This window comes from Lithobates pipiens, unplaced genomic scaffold (assembly GCF_037356315.1).
Source record: "Lithobates pipiens isolate NorthernLeopardFrog02 unplaced genomic scaffold, aLitPip1_a1.2 Scaffold_8, whole genome shotgun sequence".
NCBI classification, from domain to species: domain Eukaryota; kingdom Metazoa; phylum Chordata; class Amphibia; order Anura; family Ranidae; genus Lithobates; species Lithobates pipiens.
This window is the reverse complement of record NW_027507903.1, coordinates 61,233,128-61,249,838: the sequence shown is the minus strand read 5'-3', so window position 1 is coordinate 61,249,838 and position 16,711 is coordinate 61,233,128. Positions and strand designations below refer to the sequence as shown.

The 16,711-nt window shown below is 44.9% G+C and overlaps 1 protein-coding gene across 2 annotated transcripts in view; it reads right to left on the bottom strand.

The window, feature by feature from the left end:
- Nucleotides 1–16,711, bottom strand: part of SPPL2A (signal peptide peptidase like 2A) — a 113,169-nt gene that overhangs the window by 12,923 nt on the left and 83,535 nt on the right. For both annotated transcript variants that reach the window (XM_077468866.1, XM_077468868.1), the window contains exon 11: nt 12,754–12,810. In XM_077468866.1, the coding sequence (XP_077324992.1) occupies nt 12,754–12,810 (57 nt within the window). The remainder of the gene's footprint in view (nt 1–12,753; nt 12,811–16,711) is intronic.

Below are 16,711 nucleotides of genomic sequence, written 5' to 3'. Positions count from 1 at the left end.
TTTTAAAGGCAGTCGCAGACAAATTACAAGCACCTAAATTGGGATGCACATATCTCCAGCAGCCTGTAATGACCTGCTTTTAGGCCGGGTTCTCACCGCTGCGATGCGGGAACGCCGCGAATCCGCGGCGTTTTTCCGCATCGCATTACCCCCGCCGGCAGTTCACACTGCCCTATGCGGACGGCTGGGAGTGTCAATGATATGTTAATGACACCCCCAGATCCATCCGCATATCGCAGTGCGATCTGCCGACTCGCATAGGAATCGGATCGCATGGTGTGAACCCCCATGCGATCAGATTCTGTTGCGGACCAAAAAAAGGGTCCCGTGCGAGTTTGCTGCGGGAGCGATGCGAATTCAGCCATACTATCTGTATGGCTGAACTCGCATCGCTACGGAGATCGGATGTGATTTGCGGTGCGAATCACATCCGGATCTCCCCCCGCAGCAGTGTGAACCCAGCCTTACTGTGAAATGCCCACCACCTTTTCATGGCTCCTTCAGTGAGACAGCCTCCATATCACAAGTGATGGGCTAATTGAAAGGCGAGACAAGCTCCAAATCTATCTAGAATAGTCAGAACTTCAACTATCAGAATGGCTCAGCATATGGCCATAAAGGCAGGATTTTAGCGGCTGCTGTGGGTATGTGCAGGTACCTGCATATTTTATTTTTTATATACACAGATGCATCTCAAAAAATTTGAATATCATCAAAAAGTTAATTTCAGTAGTTCAAATTCAAAAAAAGTGAAACTCGTATATTATATAGATTCATCACATATGTTTAATTTCTTTCTTTTAATTTTGAGAATTATGGCTTACCTTCAGTGAAAACCCAAAATTCAATATCTCAGAAAATTTGAAAATTGTGAAAAAGTTCAATATTGTGAAAAAGTTCAATATTGTCGACTCATGGTGTCACACTCTAATCAGCTAAAAACACCTGTAAAGGTTTTCAAGCCTTTAAATGGTCTCTCAATCTGGTTCAGTAGATTAAACAATCTTGGGGAAAACTGTTGACTTGACAGTTGTACAGAGGAGTCATTACACTCTCAACAAGGAGGGTAGGTCACAAAAGGTCTTTGCTAAAGAAGCTGTATCCCAGCATATTAATGGAAATCTGAGTGGAAGGAAAAAGTGTGGTAGAAAAAAGGTGCACAAGCAACAGAAATAACCACAGCCTTGGGAGGATTGTGAAGCAAAGTCCATTCAAGAATTTGTGGGATATTCACTACAGCTGGTGTCAGTGCTTCAAGAGCCACCACACACAAAAATATCCAAGACATGGGCTACAACTATCACCAAAGTGGAGTTACCCTTTGATTTCCAGATGAAATGCAAAATGTATTCAAGGTCCCAGAGTCTGGAGGAAGAGTGGAGAGGCACAGAATCCAAGTTGCATGAGGTCCAATGTGAATTTTCCATAGTCAGTGATGATTTGGGGAGCCATGTCATCTGCTGTTGGTCCACTGTAAGTGCAGCCCCTATCAGGAAATTCTAGAGCACTTCATGCTTCCCTCTCCTGACCAGCTTTATGGAGATGTGGAGATGCAGATTTCATTTTCCAGCAGGGCTTGGCACCTACCCACACTGCCAAAAGCACCAATACATGGTTTAATGATCATTGTATCACTGTTTGATTGGCCAGCAAACTCACCTGACCTAAACCACATAGAGAATATGTGGGGTATTGTCAAGAGGAAGATGAGACACCAGAACCAACAAAACAACCTGGGCTTCGATAACACCTCAACAGTGAATTGATGCAGCAATTCATGCAAAAGGAGCCCCGACCAAGTATTGAGTGCATACTATACTGTACATGGACATAGTGTTTAGTCAGCCAGCATTTCTGTATTAAAAATCCTTTTTCTTGCAGTGGTGTTATGTAATATTCTCATTTTCTGGAGATATTAAATTTTGGCTTTTCACCAACTGTAAGCCATAGTCCTCAAAATTAAAAGAAAAAATTGCCTGAAATATTTCACTCTGGTGTGTAATGAATCTATATAAAATATAGAAATTACATTTTTTTTTAATTGAATTGCTGAAATTAAATTGACTTATTGATGATATTCAAATTTTTTGAGATGCGTCATAATTATATATATATATATACATATATACATATACATATACATACATACATATACATACATATACACATACACACACACACACATGCATACACACACATGCATACACACACATGCATACACACACAGTGGCTATAAAAAGTCTACACACTGGTAAAATGTCAGGTTTCTGTGATGTATAAAAAAAAAAAAAAAAAATGAGACAAAGAAATAATTTCAGAACTTTTTCCACCTTTAATATGACCTATAAACAGTATAACTCAATTGAAAAACAAAACTAAAATCTTTAAAGCGTTGGGGGAGCAAAAAAAAAAAAAAAAAACTTAAATAATGTGGTTGCATAAGTGTGCAGATCCTCTTATAACAGGGGATGTAGCTGTGTTCAGAATTAAGCAATCACATTCAAACTCATCTTAGGCTACTTTCACACTGAGGCATTTGCGGTAAAGCAGCATTATATTTAGTGCCGCTTTAGCGTTTTATCTGCGATATTTGGCCGCTAGCAGGGCAGTTTTAACACTCGCTACCGGCCAAAAAAGGGTTAAAACCGACTGCAAAGCACTAGCTGCAGCAGTGCTTTGCAGACGAGTTTGCAGCGCTGCCCCATTGTTTTCTATGGGAAGATGTGCTTTAGGAACAGTAAATACAAGAGCAGCGGCTGTTTCAGGGCCCTTTGCAGGCGCTATTTCAGTACACACCTGCCATCATTTAAAGTGCCACTGATTAACCCCAAATAAAGCCCAGCAAAAGCCATGGTCCATAGCTTCCAAAAAGTATCAGCCAGGAGAAGGGTACAAAAGAATTTCCAAGGCATTACATATACAATGGAACACAGTGAAGACAGTCATCAATTGGAGAAAATCTGGCACAACAATGACATTACCAAGAACTGGACATCCCTCCAAAATTGATGGAGATGAGAAGAAAACTGGTCAGGGAGGCTGCCAAGGAGGCCTACAGTAACATTAAAGGTACTTCAGGAATATCTGGCAAGTACTGGCTATGGGGTACTTGTGATAACAATCTCCCGTAATCCTCATATGTCTGGGATATGGTTTAGAGTGGCAAGACAAAAGCCTTTTCTTAATAAGAAAAATATCCAAGCCCGGCTAAATTTTGCAAAAACACATTTGAAGTCCCCCAAAAGCATGTGGTTATGGTCTGATGACACCAAGGGTGAACTTTTTGACCAGAATGCCTAAAGATAGGTTTGGCCTAAAAAACACTGCACATCACCAAAAGAACACCATACCCCCCGTGAAGCATGGTGGTGGCAGCATTATGCTTTGGCCTGTTTTTCTTCAGCTGGGACAGGGGCCTAAGTCAAGTTAGAGGGAATTATGAATAGTTCCAAATACCAGTCAATATGGACACAAAACCTTTAGGCTTCTGCTAGAAAGCTGAACATGAAGAGGAACTTCATCTTTCAGCATGACAACGACCCAAAGCATACATCGAAATCAACAAAGGAATGGTTTCAAAAAAAGATGATTAAAGTTTTGGAATGGCCCAGCCAGAGCCCAGACCTTAATCTGATTGAAACTCTGTGGGGTGATCTGAAATGGGCTGTGCACAGGAGATACCCTCGCAATCTGACAGATCTGGAGTGTTTTTGCAAAGAAGAGTAGGCAAATATTGCCAAGTCAAGATGTGTCATGCTGATAGACTCATACCCAAAAAGACAGTGCTTTAATAAAATCAAAAGGTGCTTCAACAAAATATTAGTTTAAGGGTGTGCACACTTATGCAACCATATTTTAGTTTTTGGTTTTCAATTCCCTCCACCTAAAACAGAGGGCCAGATTTGATGAAGTGAACATGCACGAGGGCCAACCATTTTGGCCGACATTCTTTGAACCATTAAAATTTGGTCTAAGTGTGTTCGTTCGAGAACTAATACACTGCCCAACAACAATTATCTTGCCTTTGTGGCTGTGTGTGGTGAAGAGATGAACTCGGGTGTATTATTTGGATATACCCTATTTATTGGCGTATAGCACGCACTTTCACTTTAAGAGGGAAGTTTCAGGGAAAAAAAAAACAACCTTAAAATTATAAAAAAAAGAACTGTGAAGCAAAATAAGAGTCAGTGCCCATCTGCAGCGCCCACCATTGCCAGGAAGGCAGCCCCACCATTGCCAGGAATGCACTTCACCATTGCATCACTGCAGCCTTGGAGGGGACATGGAGGGGGCAGGATGAGCGCCGAAGACATCCTACAGGAGAATCTCCCGTTTACACAGTGGCCTCTTTAAGAGAAAGTCCCGCCTCATTTGATGGACAGAACAGTTGTCCAATGGCAGCACCGGAGTCGGGACTTCCTATTACAGAGGCTGCCGTGTAAACAGGAAATACTCCTCCGGTGTGCACAGCACTCGTCCCGCCTCCTCCATCCAAAGCAGCCGGACTATATATATCTTTTGTGGCCCCCGGCAGATCGTTGGGGGGCCACAAAAGATATACATGTTTAAATAACCAGACGGGCCACTCAAAACCGGGCCGCGATTGGCCTGCGTGCCAGACTTTGGACATGCCTGACCTAAAAGATTTCAGTTTGTTGTTCTTCAACTGAGTTGTACAGTTTAGAGGTCACATTAAAAAGGTGGAAAAAGTTCCAAAATGATTTATCTTTGTCTCATTTTTTTTACATCACAGAAACCTGACATTCTAACAGGGGTGTGTAGACTTTTTATAGCCACTGTACATACATATACACACAAAAACACCTACAAGGTCTCTTTAAGACCCCTTTCACACAGAGGGCGTTTTGCAGGCGCTATAGTGTTAGAAATAGCACCTGCAACCCGCTCTTAAACTGCTGCTCCATTGTTTCCAGTGTGAAAGCCCGATGCGCTGGCAGGACATCAGGAAAAGTCCTGCCAGCAGCTTCTTTGGAGCGGTGAAGGAGTGATGTGTTTACCGCTCCTCCCCCGCTGCTCCCCATTGAAATCAGCAGCCGAAATGCGCTGCAAATCCAACGGTATGGGCGGCTTGGTGTGAAAGCCGTCTTAGCCTTTACCTTTGAAAGGAATAATTGAACTGGTGGGTCATTTAAAATAGCAGGTACATTTATAAATCTTACAAATATTGAGCCGCGCAGTCTAAATCTATAGATATATATGGCTGCTAACACTAAGGTTCGATATACAAAAAGTGTAGTGCCACCTATAACTAATGAATCTAAGGTCCCATGTACATGGGACACTGCTAAAATAAACGTTCAGAGACAGTTGGACACTTTTCAACTGCCCTTGAACTCGATGTTATCTTATGTGACCATGAACACAGTCTCGTTTATTGCCGTTTTTAGGCAGTTGCGTTCAACAGCGTTTCTTCGAAAGCAAAAGAAAAGGTTCAGACGCCGAAGTTTCGGATGTTTCAGATGCCAAAACGTGTCTAAACGCAGCAACCCGCGTTATGTTTTTGCCCATAAAAAAAAAAAAAAAAAAAAAAAAAAAAAAAAATTGTATTTTTGTACCGTACTGTAAAATCCTTTTCTCTGTAATTCACCGACTGACACAGCTCCTCTCTGTAACTAAATGGGTTTGTTAGCCTGCCACTAGGAGAACTAGGCAAAATTGTAACACAATACACAGAATTGTCAGTGTATTGTATCCCAGGGGGCGGACCCTGTGCCAACAACCCTCCCTGCTGCCCCAGCAGCTTCAGTACGTCAACAAGCAGTGTAACGTATAGAAAAAAGGAGGGGTGGGTGCTGTGTCCGTCAATGAATTACAGCGAAAAGGATTTTATGCCGATTAAAAAAAATCCTATATTCACCGACCGAAACAGCTCCTTTCTGTAACTAAATGAGACGTCCCCAAGCAGTGCCAAACGAGGGGTGGGAAAAAACAGCATTAAAACTTCATCCACCATGGCAAGTGGAAACTAGTGAAACTAAACCCACAAAAAAAAAAAAAAAAAAAAAAAAAAAAAAAAAAAAAGAGCAGTGTGCGGAAAACACACCGCCACATAACCGGGAATTCTCAACAGGAGAAATCCCCAACACCGCAACCATTTGCAGAAGTAATTCAACAGTGCACTAACAAAACAGTACTGCGTTTTTATCGAATAACCAGGAAAAAAAAATCTCAATTGCAACTACACGACCGCCTGTAAAACTTTGCGGCCAAAACAGGCATCAGCCGATGCACTGACATCTACCTTGTACACACCTGAGTGACCGAAGATTGGTGTCGGAAGGCCCAAGATGTTCCGATTGCCCTTGTAAAGTGGACCGTGACCGGAAAGGGGGGCACCTGCCCCTTCAAGGTGTAGGCTTGTACTACAATCTGTCTGATCCACCTGGAAATGGTGGCCGACGAGACCGTCATACCCTTTTTTTGACCAGCAACCGAAACAAACAGTGAGTCTGACTTCTGAAAGGGAGCCGTGGCAGAAAAATACACCTTCAGAGCCCTAACCACGTCGAGAGCGGGAAGGGCCACCTCTTTGGGGTGCTCCGGCTTAGGACACAACGATGGTAATACAATGTCCTCATTGATATGAAAAGCCGAGACCATCATTGGCAGAAAAGATGGTTGCGGACGCAACACCACCTTATCCCTGTGGATGACCAGATTGGCCGACTTGCAAGACCAGGCCGCCAATTCTGAAACCCTCCGGGCTGAGGTAATGACTCTTTCCCAGAAATTGGTCTTTCTAGTGGCCAACAGGGGAATCTCCCTGATATTTTCAAACAGCGGTTTTTGAAGCACCGACAACACCAGGTTCAAATCCCATGGGGGTAACGGTGGACGTACCGGAGGGACTACATGTCGTACCCCCTGAACAAAAGGTACTCACTAATGAATGAGACGCCAGGGGTCGCTGAAAAAAAAAAAAAAAAAAAAAAAAAGACAGCCGGGGCTGAAATTTGCCCCTTAATGGTGCTCAACGCCAATTTCTGATCAATTTCTGCTGAAACAGCAGGATCCTGGATATAGAAAAGGAGCACGGATGCCACCCTTTCTCCTCACACATGGAGATGTAAGCCTTCCAGGTACGATGGCATATCTTCCGTGAAGGAGATTTCCGCGCCCTCAACATAGTTGGAATCACCAAGTCTGACAGACCCCGGTTCCTTAGCACCTGGCTTTCAATAGCCAGGCCGTTAAAGCCAGCGATGGTAAAGCAGGGTGAAAGATTGTACCTTGAGATAAGAGGACCTCTCACAGCGGCAGTCGCCAGGGAGCGTCTGCCACCAGATGCACCAGGTCTGCGTACCAGGGCCGCTGAGGCCAATCTGGGGCAACCAGGATTACTGGAACCCCCTCTGCTTCCACTCTGTGAAGCAGACGTGGCAACAGTTTCAGTGGAGGAAAGACGTAGATCAGCTGATACTGAACCCACGGCACCACCAGCGCATCTGACGCGCCTGCCCACGGATCAATTGCCCTGGACACGAATCTCTGCACCTTCCAATTGAGACAGAAGGCCAAGAGATCTACATCTGGTGTGCCCCATTTCAGGCACAGTAGCCTGAATATCTCCGGATGCAATGCCCATTTTCCTGGTTTCAGCATCTGTCGACTCTAATAGTCCACTTGCCAATTTTCCACCCCTGGGATGTAAATGGCCAACAGGGCCGGAACGTGTCGCTCTGCCCACCGAAGTATGTGAGCGGCCTCCCGAGCTTCTTGTTCCCCCTTGGTGATTTATGTACGCCACAGGCGTGGCGTTGTCCGACTGTATCCTGATCGGACATCCTTGAAGACTCAACGACCATGCGTGGAGGTACAGCCTGATTGCTCTCAATTTGAGAAGATTGATCGCCAACTTGGATTCTTCCGTCGACCAGAGGCCCTGTGCCGACTGAACGCCCATCACTCCACCCCAGCTGGTGCCCGTTGTGATCACCGTCCATTGGAGAGGTAGGAATGACTTTCTTGACCGAATCACCGGGGATCTCAGCCACCAAAGCAGGGAGTCTGACTGACTGGCTCACCTGGATCGAGCGATCTAAGGACAACAGAGATTTGTCCCATTTTGACAAAATCTCTTACTGCAAGACCCTGGTGTGGAACTGGGCATATGGTACAGCCTCGAAGGGGGCCACCATGAGTCCCAGGACTCGCATGCAAAAGCAAAGTGACAACCGTTCGCGATTCCACAGCAGTCTGATCGCGGCTCTGAGGGTCTGCACTTTGTCTGAAGGGAGAAAGACTCTCGCTTCCTTGGAGTCCAATAGCAAGCCTAGGTACTCCAGATGCTGGGTCGGTACAACCACCGACTTCTTTAGGTTCAACAGCCACCCAAATTCTTGCAAAGTCTGCATGCTGATCGCAGCATCCTCCTCCAACTCTAAGGCGTAAGATGCTCTCAGGAGGAGATTGTCTAGGTATACCACGATCGCGATCCCGCGTTGTAGCAGCAATGCCAAAATAGGAGCAAATACCTTGGTAAAGACTCGGGGGGCTGATGCCAGGCCAAATGGTAGAGCCACAAACTGATAATGGGCTTCCCCAACTGCAAAACGCAGAAACGTTTGATGCTGCAGACATATGGGTATGTGCAGGTACGCATCCGGGATGTCCAAGGATGCCAGGGAGTCCCCTTGATGGAGTGCAGCGACTACCAAATTAACTTATTCCATTCTGAACCTCTGCACTTTTACAAAGTGATTGAGGGCTTTTAAGTCCAAGATCGGACGTACCCCTTCCTTCTTGGGGACCACAAACAGATTTGAGTAGAATCCCTGGAAGCGTTCCGATTCTGGAACAGGTACAATCACCCCTCGACTCAGCAAGTCCCCTACCGCCGCCCAATAGGGCCTCCCGGCGAACCATGGATGCGGGTATGCTGGAGGGGAAGAATCTGTTTGGTGGCCAAGAGAAACTATCTTGTAGCCCGTGGAAATCAGATCGCAGACCCATTGGTCGGATAACCGGGAGGACCACCGGGCTGCAAACTCTGGAAGGCGACCCCCCACCCGAGACATGGGTGGGGGCGAACCTGCATGCGGTAGCACTTTTGGTCACAGGCTTGAGATGCCAGGGATGCTTGTGTCCATCCGTGGCCGTCCTGTCGGGCTGGGGACGCTTCGCCGAAGCCCCGGTCGGACGAAAAAGCCATTTATGAGCGGAAAAAGAGGGTCCTTGCCTGCGGCGTGGCTCCTTAGGCTTCCTGGCTTGTGGGAGTAAGGTACTGTTACCACCGGTGGCATTTTTAATAATGTCATCTAATGAGGCTCCAAAGAGCCAGTCGCCAAGGAACGGAAGATCCGTCAGGGCTTTCTTGGATGCCTGGTCAGCAGACCAGCATTTCAACCAAATCAGGCGCCTCAGCACCACAGCTGACACTGAAGCCCTGGATAACAAGGGGGGGTATCCAGGGACGCTTCACAAACGTACTTGAGGCCTTGCACTAGTTGGTTTGCCAATTCTACGCAGACAGGGGAAGCCTTTTTCTCTCCCAACTCGAGGTGCAAAAGTTTTGCCCACTCAGTCAGTGTCTGTGACACAAGTGCAGATGCCAGTACTGGTCGTATGGCAGACCCCACAACCAAAGAGCGAGCCACTGCCTCGGCCTTCCTGTCCGTGGGATCCTTGAATGCAGGAGTCCCCTCTACCGGGATCGTGGTTACTTTAACCTGGATACTGGGGGGTTCACAACCGGAGGAGCCGACCATTTCTTTCCTCAAAGGGGTAACGCACCGCCATGTTTTTGGGGACCGAAAAGGTCCTTTGCGGCCGACCCCATTCCCTGTAGATGAACTTGTGAAATTAGGTCAAATACGGGAACACTTTAGGTGAACGTGCTGGCTTGTGGGACCCAAAGGGGACAGATACATCAGCAGAGGGATCCGCTGGCTCCTGGATCTTCAGGGTATCACGCACAGCTGTGATAAATGCTCCAACCAGCACCTTGTCACTCCCGGAACCGGACGGGGAATCATCCTCTCTGTCCGAATGTCCTGGTCAGCCTCGTCTGATAGGTCAAAGCAGGGGTCACCAGCCGCAGCAGGGCCCGAGTCTGCATCAGAGCTCTCCCCAGACAACGGGGGGGGGGGGGGCGGCAGGGGCTTTTTTGCGCACCTTTCCTTCCATGCACCGCCTCTATTTTTGCAACAAATGAGTTAAGGACCGCCGTCAGGGTGTCCATGGGCACATCGCTATCCGCAGCTGACTCAGTTGCAATGGTCTGGATTTCGGGGGAAGAAACACCAGTTTCTGAAGCCATGCTGACCCTACCCTGTCTGCCACCAAAAAGGGGACTTAGGACAGTGAAGGTCCCACCCTCCTGCTGCCACTGGCTGGGGGGGGGCTCCTAGCGCCAGACTCAGTTACCAGCCGTGCCTGTAGTTCCCCAGGAGGTTACCCAAGTGCAGAGTGAAGAAGCTGTGTTGGCATCAGCAGTAGAGAAGAGCGGTGAAATGATTTGCAGAGCTTGTACCAGCGTTCAGGGAATGGACGCCCAGCGTCCTGTATACACAGGAAACATCATGTGATAGCACATGGCATGCTGTCACTAGAGAGCTGCGGTGAAAAAGAGCGCTCGGGCCTCAAGAAAATGGCCGCCAATGATCTGAATAAGAAACCTTCCAGAAAATGGCTGCTGAAGCTCACAAGGGGAACCTGCTCTGCCCCCATCCAAAATGGCCCGCCGGAAAGCGCCATGCGGTGACAAGTGAAAGCCACCCACAGAACAGTGCTGCCTCCAACCAGCAAAATACCTCCACAGGCACCTTTTTGGGACCTCCCACATCGGAACCAGGACAATCGCTAACCGCACAGACCCCATACAGGTGAGAGACCCAGCGCTCCTCTGTACACACACCGCCAGCAAACACATGCAGCAGAAGATAGGGACGTGGGAGAGAAGAGGAGGTGGTGAGGTGGCCCCCGAATCGACCTCCCAGGGAATGCCCAGCTGCTCAACCCCCCTAAGCAGGAAGAGCCGTACTTACCAGTCCTGAAGAGCTGGGAGACATTCCATCACAGACCCACTCTGCGCAGTTACAGGGTGGCTGCTGGCCTCGGTATACTGTGATCCAGACATCAGTAGCCCGGTCATATGTATACCCTGGAGCATTGAAGTTTACCGACCACCTCTGGAGCTGAGGTATGTCGTGGCCTGCCGAGCCATAGCTGCGACTTGCACACGTTCGATGGTTGGACTGGGAGGACTACAAGGATAACTTAACCAGCCTGTCACCCAGCCGGCAGTTGATAGAATATCACAGGATCATTCATCTTGTGCAAAAGCATAAATCATGCATCAAAAAAATGGACCGAAAGGGCCCGCAGGGTTCCTAGGTCATTCTCCTTCACTAGGCAAAATAAAACTGAAGCTGCTGGGGCAGCAGGGAGGGTTGTTCGCACAGGGTCTACCCCCTGGGCGGTACTGACAATTCTGTGTATTGTGTTACAATTTTGCCTAGTTCTAGTGGCAGGCTAACAAACCCATTTAGTTACAGAGAGGAGCTGTGTCGGTCAGTGAATATATGAGAGAGAGATAGAGAGAGAGATAGAAGCATATGTAAAATCTCTCTCTAAGTGCAAACGCCACTAAACGCAGCATGTAAATACAGCAAAACGGACGTTTTAAAAGTGGGTTACTATCTCAAGTTAAATCATTCAGGAGAGGTTGTAAAAACGTCCCGTGTACATGAAGCCTAAAAGTTCAGTGCAATATCAAAAACAAAATATCCACCACAGATGGATGAACATAGAAATAGATCAACAAATGCATAAATGGATCAGGAGATAAGATCAAAAAGTCCCATAAGCTCTTTCAGTGCAATAGTGACGTTTATCGTCCACCAAATTCTTAAAATCGCTCTAATCTTCCACTGGCCAAAAGACATCAGCTACCACCTTCTTGTGAAATGCAAACTCACCCCATATATATGCTACAAGTAGCTGCAGAATCAATAGTATGTGTGACAGTGAGGATTCAAACACCAGCTACCACCTTCATGCAAAATGCAAATTCACGCAGCATCAATGTGCCCTTCCAGGATGTGTAGATGAGCTTCACATCTCCTCTATTCACTGGCACATGGAAGAAGAGAGTGATTTTAAGATTTGGTGGCTGATAAATGTCACTATTGCACTGGAGAAGCTTATGGGGGTTTTGGATTTTATCTATTGATCAATTAATGCATTTGTTAATCTATTAATTTGTTCATTCATCTAAGGGCCGGTTCACACTGCGACGCGAGGCGAGGCGACACGGCTCGCCTCGCCTCGCTCCCGCAAGTCGCCCCCATTCAGTACTATGGAACCGTTCTGAGAGGAGCGACTCGAGTCGCTCCGACTCAGAAAAAAGGTTCCTGTACTACTTCGGGGCGACTTCGGGGGCGACTTGCATTGACTTCTATGCAGAAGTCCTCTGCAAGTCGCCGCTGAGCTCCCCGCAAGTCGCGGCGAGGTAAGTCGGAGACGCCTCGCCGCGGCTCGCTGTGTGAACCGGCCCTTAAAGTAGATATTTCGTTTTTGATATTGCACTGTACGTTTTGATTCATTAGTGTTTGATTATATGGGTGGCACTACACATCCCCCCAACTCCCCCCAAGTATAAGCAATCACCGCTTTTTAGGAAACAAACTGACTGCACATAGTACATAACCTACTGGGCAAACTTTCTCAGTGTCAAACATTACCAATAGCTAAAATTAAAAACAGTATGTATATAAAATAAGTGATATTTACCTTTTCAGATTTTTCTGAGGGACCAGCTGCAACTTCAACCATGATGCTCTCACCATTCTGAATTTCAAAACATAAAAAAAAAAAAAATAAAAGGAAAAGAAAAACGTTTTATAATAATACCATTATTAAAATCAACAAGTCAAAGCAATCAAGAGAACATCTAATGATATCCAGCAAACACGGCAAATGACAAAATTTAGGCTCTGTTATTTTTTGGGCGTTTTTCTGCTCTTATGCTGCGTACACACGGCCAGAATTTCCGATGGAAACAGTCCGATGGAAGATTTTCATCGGATTTTCCCACCGTGTGTATGCCTTTTGTGTGTGTGTTTTTAGATTGAGAGCCTGTTCTTAATTTTTCTGACGGAAAACCTTTCTAATCGGATTTTTCCCATCATGTGTATGCTATTCCAACATGCAAAATTCTGACACATGCTCGGAAGCATTAAACTTCCCTTTTATAGTGCCAACGGTGTTGTACGCCGTGGTGTTATTGACCGTCTGAATTTTGTGTGACCGTGTGTAGGCAAGGCAGTTTGAGAGCAATTCCGACAGGAAAACCATCAGAGTTTTTTCCGATGAGAATTCCGATCGTGTGTACGCGGCATAAGCCTCAGCTCTAAAAAAAGCCAACAAGATAAATCCCATTGATTTCAATGGCCCCTGTTCACATCTGAGCATTCTGTGACCTAAAGCAAAACACCCGTTGCTCAAAAAAAAAAAAAAAAGTACAGGAGCTTCTGTTTTGGCAGATTACAGGCGTTTTTCATTCTTTAACATTGGTGACCTTTTGACCTGTACAAAATGGAAAGTAAAAAATCGGGTTACTTTCTGCCTGAAAACAGGTGTGAACGGAGCCTTATTCTAATCCGAGTTATCTCTTATCCACTACAGCCAGGTTCCAAAGAGATCCTCAGAGCATCAGTGGGAATGTACATCTTTGGAAGCTATGCCTAAACACCAGCTTCCTCTCCGTTTCCTTAATCCCCAAATCATATTTGAATTTGAAAGGTAGCTGACAGAGCCTATGTACTTATATTTTGTTTTTACATCAAACTTTCTATATCTGAAAGGCAGAAAGCAGACTGCAGTGGGTATTTCTGGGAGTTTTTCACCAGTATCACAAGGAGGGACTCCCAGATCAGCACATTTCTGGCAAAATGGAGTGGAGCCGTTTGTTGCATTGCAATGGCAGGATGCAAAATAATGAGCAGGTAGGTTATGCATCCCAACCTTAGTATTTTACTTCTCATTTTAGCCCCTTTGCAAAAATGGCGTATGAAAACTGTTATAATTCGCATCACCTAATCCTCGATTATACTGCACTTAAAGTTTAAAGCATTTTGACAATGACACTGTTTTTTTTTGTTTTTTTTGCTGCTTCAGTGGTGCTTTGATAAAACATTGATACTTTTTTGAAGCTTGGCAGATGCTGTGTGGATACCCCCTACCTGCAATTTCTCAAAAACAAACTGAAGCTAAAAGCTGAATTAAAGCCTCTCAAAAGCTGCAGGTGCTTCAAGTGAGCTTTGCCATAGACTTCTTTGAAGTGCCACTGGACTGCGAGCTAAACATTTTATTTAGTGACAGGGGCTTTGACAAAGCCCAAGAGAAACATTGTTTTGAGTGTAAACTAGCCCTCACTGTAATTCACATATACAGTCGTCACTGTGCCTCTTTAGGAAGGTCCAGTGACAGCCAAAGCTTGCAGATTTGTTTGTAAACAAACTAATGTTTGGCTTATAGTGAACACATGATCGAAAAACCTGCTGATTGTTTCCCGATCGCTAAGGCTCGGTTCACACAGTACGCGGCACGACTTGCAGCGCCGTGACCTCAGCGGCGACTTGCAAAACGACTTCTGTATAGAAGTCAATGCAAGTCGCCCGAAGTCGCCGCAAAAGTAGTACAGGAACCTTTTTTCTAAGTCGGATTATTAGAACGGTTCCGTAGTACAGAACGGGGCGCGACTTGTCAGGCGGCGAAGTCGCCTGGACAAGTCGCCCCTGTGTGAACCGAGCCTAATTGCTGTACCTGGCAGTGTGTATGCTGCTTGATGTAGAATAATTCATGGAAAATCAATATATGGTGTTGTGCTCCAACAACAAAGTGCTAAGTGCCAGCAAGTGACTAAATCCACACTAACAAGTACAATAATAAAATTACAGTGCTACAGAGCATAAATCAAATGTACCGACGTACCGGTAATTAAATAACGTGTATAAGTGCCATAAATAAAATCAAACTAATTAAACCACTAGCTGATAGAACAATATGTAAAAAAATATATAAAGGGCATGAGTGAGAGTGAAAAAACACTAATTAACAAGCTAAATAAAACGTGCATATTATACACACATTTTATATATATATATATATATATATATATATATATATATATATATATATATATATATATATATATATATATATATATATATATATATATATATATATATATATATATATATCTATCTATCCCACCCAAAGTGTAATCTGTTGGTTCTCCACTCCACGGTGATATCCCTCCACCAGTATATATTGCGCTCACCAGAAGAGGAATAGAAATGAGCCTTGTGTAATTGACACAGACAGGAGATGACCTCAGGCGAGTCTTGCATCAATGTTCAGCAACCAAGTAGAAGTAGTAGATAACCATGAATGGTCCTCTCCAGTAGGGACCCTCTTCTATCCACTGCCGCTATTGCCGCTGTGTGCCTCGTGGTAGGAGCGGCGGTATATTTTATGTACGTTTTATGGCCTTTTTTGTGCATGTACTTCCATTTTTTTACCCAATAAATACTACACCATATTAGAACTATCCTGGCTCCCAGTAGCGAGTTTTTTTTTTTTAATACAGTGTACACCCCACTGGAGGGGACCGCGGATTCATGGTTATCTACTCCACTTCTACTTGGTTGCTGAACATTGATGCAAGACTCACCTGAGGACATCTCCTGTCTGCGTGTTAATTACACAAGGCTTATCTTTATTCATCTTCATCTTCTGGTGAGTGCAAGATATACTGGTGGACGGATATCACCGTAGAGAACCAACAGATTACACTTTGGGTGGGATATCCTCTTTATTTGATGCTAGCTTCCAGCTGAGGTCTGGCGAGATGATCGGACACCCTAAAGCCGCTATAAAAGGAGATTCTTTGAATGAACCAACAGTTGTCTGACAGAAGATTTGCTATCTTATTCACATTTTAGATCTTTTCACCAAGTTTTATATCTGTTCACGAATTGATGTTTTTTTGGTTTTACATGCTGGACTTTGGATAATATATTGTTTTCACATATAGTGCTGCACTTATTTTATGTTATACTTTTAAAAGACTGTATATTCATCTTATTTGTGCATATATATATATCTCTATATCTATCATGCTTCGCTATTGGGGTCCCTTGTTCTTCCTTACATGGTTTATGTGTGATCCTGCTTGAGGATTTAGTGGCAACTACATTTGCAGCAGTGTAAGTTCACAGACCCAGTCACACCAGCTACAAGATACAGCGCTACGGATATATCCATTGATTCGGTTTGCCTTAAAGCAGTAAGGTAAGGAGCCACTGCACCTGGTGTTTTGTGGGCATTTTGAAGATACAAGACCACCCAGTAACCTTTCTGAACCACTCAGCTTGAACAATTCACGGACTTGCATTTTGTTTTGGCACTATGTGCATTCACAGACTCTATATATTCATTATTGGCACGGATATATATGCACTTTTTATTTAGCTTGTTAATTAGTGTTTTTTCACGCTATGTCACTCATGCACTTTATTTTTTACATATTGTTCTATCAGCTAGTGGTTTCATTCATTTGATTTTATTTATGGCACTTATGCACAGTACATTTGATTTATGCTAGTAGCACTGCGATTTATTTTATTATTGTACTTGTTAGTGTGGATTTATTCACTTACTGGCACTTAGCACTTTGTTCTTCGAG